The 6,000-nt window shown below is 41.4% G+C and overlaps 1 protein-coding gene across 1 annotated transcript in view; it reads left to right on the top strand.

Annotated features, from left to right (window-relative positions):
- Nucleotides 1–1,573: 1,573 nt before the first annotated feature.
- The window catches only part of FAM13C (family with sequence similarity 13 member C), a 49,466-nt gene continuing 45,039 nt past the window's right edge, over nucleotides 1,574–6,000 (top strand). Inside the window, exon 1 of the mRNA XM_054174595.1 lies at nucleotides 1,574–1,718. Coding sequence (XP_054030570.1) covers nucleotides 1,657–1,718 — 62 coding nt within the window. The 5' untranslated portion in view covers nucleotides 1,574–1,656. The remainder of the gene's footprint in view (nucleotides 1,719–6,000) is intronic.

Genomic DNA, 6,000 nt, shown 5'->3' with positions numbered 1-6,000 from the left:
TGTTCTCTCCCCATCCTGCGTGGGTGCATGTAGGGGAGTGGAGATAAATACTCAGTCTCTTTTTAAATTCTACACTAACCAAGCTCTGATTTTAAGGAAAAATAAAATAATTAATATTTCTCATTTCCTCCACTGCACACTTGAATGCTAGCTGTAAGCCTCGTTTAACCATTAAAAATCAAGAGCCAAACACTTGAGCACTCCGGGATGTATTTATTAAAGATACTGGCAGATTTTGTTAATGGTTGTCTACTTTTTGAGAATGTAGATTGCATTTCTGGTTGCCACAACAGGTAGAAGCATACCTTTTGTTCAGGTGGACTCCTGCAAAGAGAAAAACAATAAATAAATTTGAATTTTTATGGTCAGACACAAGAAACTGGAAAGGGGGGGGGAGGGGGGGGAAGGAAATTTTAGGTCTAAGGCAAGATTTTAATGCTAACCATTACATTTAGCTCTACTGTTCACCCTTCTTTTGCAAAAGTTACTACTCTGGGAGTCACAAGTCCCTATAAATTGTGATATTCTGATTTGTGCCATTATATAAATTGATATAGACATACAAATATGGGAAGGAAATTATCAAAATAGTGTGTGCAAGCAGGTATGAAGTCTGGGAAGAGGTGAAGATAGGGTGGGCTAGAAGTGCTGTTGGTGAAAGAAGAGGAATTGTCACGGCTGCAGCTCCTGGCTGCAGCTGCTGCCTGGGAAACGTGTCAACACCACGCAGCGACACAAGCTGCTGCAGGGAGAAGGATGCCACAGTGCTCTGTGTCTCTGCTCCGCTTGGTGCTGTAATCTGCGAGGTGCCATTGTCACAAACAGGAGTGCTCATAAGACGCTGTCGTCTGCCTTGTCTTCTCACCCAAAAGAACCAAAAAGAAATCCTATCTATGGTATGTAGCAGTGAGATATCTTTTTTTCTGCCTGCTGCTATAATTTTTCAGTATCCTGCATACTTACTGGATTTGAGAGGTATTATTTGAGGGGGAATTCCTCTGTTGCCTCAAACCCAGCAGTTTATGGTATCCCGAGTTGACCTCTACTGAATGTATAACATCGGGTCTGAAACATTTTGTTGCAGGAGCACAGCAGCCCATTCCTTTAACAGGAATGGTTTCATCTATTGCTTGCTGCTAGCTTAATGACCTTTTACTACTTGAACTGTCCTTTCTGCCAGATTACTTTTTCCAGAGATTCCCCTGGGGTTTGCCCATGAGCTGTGTGTGAGAGACCACTAAACATGAAGGAAAAGCCTCCAGAGATCTTAGCTGAACAACCCTATTTAAGAAATCAAAACAACAGTGTTTGAGCCAGTTATATAGAGCAAGCATTTAAAGGACAGAATGCTAAATACTTGTTTATAAACCTAAGCCTTTATTAGCAATACTGTTACAGTTAGAAAAAACATGAACCCTTTCTAAGCCTCACCATCTACCTGCATCCCTGTATTAATTCAGAGCACTGCTGGATGGGCTTTGTGAGTGTTTTAGCACTAATCCCTATGGCTTCTTGATTATGAGCATGTGCAGAGCAGCTGAAGGTACAGTCGTGCATGTAGAGCTGACACAGAGACTTGCCTTGCAATGCCATGTTTGTGCATGTATTCCTGCCACTGAGGATACAGGGAGCCTGCCTGCTTTGCTGACTTATCTGATGTTTTCTTGTTTCTGTTTCAGCATTCAGGATAACTCCTTCAACACGACAGCTTTAGCAGAGTAAGTGAACACTTTAAAGATGTCCTTATTTTTAGATAAGAATGATGAGTTGAGTTACTGTAGAGAATAATTGTAAGTAGTATATAAGAAGTCCTGAGGTATCTGGCATATATTTTGATTATTTTTTTCTGTAATCAAAAAATATTACAGTACAGGAAGGGTTGCATGAAACAGCTGCCTTTACATGCTTTGTGACCATTTAGTAGTGCAATAGCTTTGTGGGAGAATGCTTGGTGCACATCACATGTGTTTAAATGCATGATTTTTCAGTGTAGGATAGCTCTTCGGTGAAAATATTGCTCATTTGTGGTGCTGACAATCTTGACAAACACCAGTCTGTCAGTTTTCTAAAACCACATGCTCTGTACTTCCTGCAAGCATTATTAGGGAATAAAATTTGCAAAGATTTTGAAAAACAGCCCCCCCGCCCCCCCCCCCCCCCAAAAAAAAAACCAAACCACCCAAACAATCCAAAACCAACCCTCAGCAACATTATGTAGACAGTCCAAGTGTCAAATACTTAATTTCTTTGTAATCAATTTCATAAACTCATTAGAAAGCCTTTTATCTATATCACCGTCACAAGGATAAGTATGTTGCATTTTTTGTTGTTGTTGCTGTTTCATAGAGACAACAGAACAGGACAAGGGAGGGCATTAGCAAGTTAGAAAGGCAAAGGCTTTAGGCTAGTACAAAAGAAATGCTCTTTGATTTATTTCAGTCTGAAACACTTCAGTTTTGGTGTTCTTTAAATTGTTATTTTGTGTGCTTTTCACTGTTTTAAAAGCTTTTAGGGGAAATTCTTCAGCAGTTTCTCAGCAAGAAAACAATGTATAGATTTTTTCCCATGCATTAGGGGAGTTTTACACTGCTGAAGTGCGCATCATTAAAATAAAACCCAGCTGGACAGTGAACAGTTTGTCTAAGTGTTGTGGGGACAGGATATATCTGGAAAGCAGGCCAAAGAATAATCATCTGAGCCATCGCTAACTGTTGCCAAAATCACTACAGGAAAAGTAACATTTCATGGGGTTCCGAATAATTTTTCTCTGTTACATTGCCTTGATTTATTTATATTTTAACTTAGCCATGCTTTTTGTGTGCTTGTGGCAGAGAAGGAAAGCTTTAACAGAAGCTAATAAATCATTAAGTAATGTTTTTAGCATTTTCTGGGACCCTATTGGTTAAGTGATGAGTTGTAGCCTGTAAAATTCTGGGATGTTCCCCTTTCACAGAAGAATAAGCAGATTACAGATAGCATGTTTCTTTATAGTCTTTCTCCTTCCCTTTCTCTACCCCTAAGTACATCCATTCTTTTCCGCAAATATTCCTCTGGAATGGCCCCTGTGTCTGCCTCCACCTTAAGGTTTCTGGGTCCTGAAGGTGATGGCCTTTGCCTGTGGTGCTTCATGTGATTATGAAGACAGGAGCGAGGATGGCATCAAAGCTGACTGCGCAGCGCCAGCACAGTCCCTGGGGAAAGGGAGAGGGTTGCAGCCAGTGCTGTGCTGAGCCGAGAGGCAGCAGCAGGGTAGAGCTGAGGCTGAGGCACGACGTTGCCTGAAGGGGGAATCTCCTTCATTTGAGCTGTCATTCGCTCTGTTTCAGGGGGTTTAATTTTTGATCTTATCTTTCCAAGCACAGTAGTAGAAATGTGCTTTTAGAAACAAAGAAGTGAACAATGACATCTGAAAAACGTTGTCTAACTGAGCAAACCTGGGTTCCAGAGCTGATTTCCCTAAATCCTGTTTAGAACCTTCACCTAAAGCCTGTTTTTGTGAACTGCTGAGGGCACACAATTCTTACTGATTCCAGCAATAGTTGTTTGTGCTGGCCACATCTGAAAATAGGTTACATTTGTTCTTTAGCAGAATAAAGAAAAAGCTTGCCATGCAGCTTTAGACATCCTCATTTGACAATCTCTGTCATTATTTGTGGCAAACACAAAACCAGAGCTTCCCTGAATGATTCAATCTTTCAGAAACATTTATCCAGACAAGGCAAGTGCCTGGGGCTGATAAACTTCCAGCAAGCCATGTGTTTCTGTTGTTCATGTGAAGTTCTTAAAGGTCAAATCAGCAAAAGGAGGCAGTTTTCAAATTATATTAAAATGATTCCTGTGGGAAGGTAAAAATGCAAGAAAATTAAAAAACCCAATCCCATTAAACCAGAGATCCTTAGAAGAAACATAAATTGGCAGGACTACAGAGTCAGAGGAGTGGTCCATCTACACTGGGATCCCCAGGATTTCTGAGCTACGGCCCATGCCTAATGGATATACTTACTTTTAAGAGACAGTAGTTGTATTTGGCACTGAAGGAAAAGAGTTCACTTGTTTTGCCAATAGACATACTTCCTGCCCAGTGTATGTTTCAACCTATATGGATTTCTGACTTGAACCTGTTGTGGCATATTTTCTGATGTTTTAGGTACGAACACGATACTACTGCAGTTTTTGGGCCAGTGGGAGCTCTTTGTACTACATGACCACAAGCTATCACAAAACATATCAAACTCTTGAATATCCTTCTCTCTGTTAAATATAACTAAGGTTGGACGACAAGAAATAGAAGTTACTGGTGAGAGGAGAGGTGTGTACGCATGTCTGTGTTCATATGTGCAGACAGGTAGCATGGATATGTGAGCTGCCTTTCTCAAAGAAGCCATGGTAAAAGCACTTTGTGTTTAAATGATAGGTATTTGCATTATTTTATGAATTCATCTTCTTAAAGGTCCTGCTATGATCTTAGCTTTAAGCACTGTCTTGTTTGAGTGAGCTTTCTTGGTTAATATTTGTTCTTACAAAGAGAAAAATGAAATTGTTTTTTCAGAGTGTGTTGCTCCACATCTGGAGATCTTAATTAATTTTTAGAGGTATCCCGAGGGTAGATGTCAAGAGGAAGGGGCTAGTTACCGTTCAGTGGTGTCCTGTGATAGGATGAGGGACAAAACCCACAAACTGGAACCCAGGAAGTTCCACCTCAGCATGAGGAAAAACTTCTTTACTGTGAGGGTGCTGGAGCCCTGGAACAAATTGTGCAGAGAGGTTGTAGAGTCTTCTCTGTAGACCTTCCAAACCCAGCTGGACACATTCCTGTGCAGCCTGACCTAGATGACCCTGCACTGATCTCCAGTGGTGCCTTCCAACCCCTACCATTTTATGTTTCTATCATATATCTGATTAATTATTACTTACCTTTTCCATCTACTGCTGTCTGGTTTTTCAAATACATTTTGGCATACTTGCTTGTGTTGTTGGTAAGTTCAGTCTTGTTTTATGACTTCTATCAGTTGATGGATGCCAGGCTAGGATCTCTGCTTCTCAAGATCACCTTACTGTGATTCACCTGAGGCATTTGTCTTTCATGGCTATATTAGTGTATGTTGATGGCTAGAGGATGCAGCTTACCCTTTCAGAAAGGTTTTTAAATCAGGTGACACCATAAAATTAGCAGCACTTCTGCATTTTGTTGAAATGGCTGTGGGATGTGAAGCACCCTACCCTGTAACCGTAACGACTGCCTTGGAGCACGCTTGCAGAAGGTATGGGCAGCAATGGTGTTTAATTCCATAGGCACCCTGCAAGCATCCATCTGGATGCTGACGGGCCACAGATGGAAAGTGTGTTTGGCATCTCATAACCCTCAGGAGAAAATGCTTGATTAGCAAATTATATTTTCTAAAAGAAATCACAGGGGAGCTAATTCAATAGTCCCTTATCCCCCCACTTGTGGAAGTTTCACACCAGGAGACAGGTCATCTCTCAACAAGCCATTAGGATTTTACCAGCTGAAGCTAACATCTGAAATTCCACCTGCAACCTAAGCAAAGCCAGGAATTTTGGAGCAGTAATGCCAGTCTGCTCATCCTGTCAACTAAGCATGCAGTCTTATATTCTGCATTGCAGTAACTTTCTTAATGGTGCCAGGGAGATGCCAGTGAAAGGCATTAGACCAGACGAAGACTAATAAAGTCTTTTTAGGCTAGTTTGCACTCTGTAGGCTAAGTGGAGATTGGTTGCATCCATGAGCAATAGTGTTCTTTTAAACCACCAGATATGCTGTTGTACAGGAGGTACTTTTCTCTAAACTGGCATCCTACCTCCCGTGCTTTGTCCAAAAATACAAGATCCTGCATCCCATATCCAGGGAGGGAGCAGAGTGGGTTGAGAGTAGCTCTGAAGAAACAGACCTCGGTGTAGTGATTGATGAGAAGCTTAACAGGAGTTGTCAGTGCAATCCTGCAGCCCAGAAGGCAAATTGTAACCTAGGCTGCATCAAGG

The sequence above is a fragment of the Dryobates pubescens genome, chromosome 30, assembly GCF_014839835.1.
Source record: "Dryobates pubescens isolate bDryPub1 chromosome 30, bDryPub1.pri, whole genome shotgun sequence".
In the NCBI taxonomy this organism is placed as follows: Eukaryota; Metazoa; Chordata; class Aves; order Piciformes; family Picidae; genus Dryobates; species Dryobates pubescens.
This window is presented reverse-complemented; position numbering and strand designations above follow the sequence as displayed.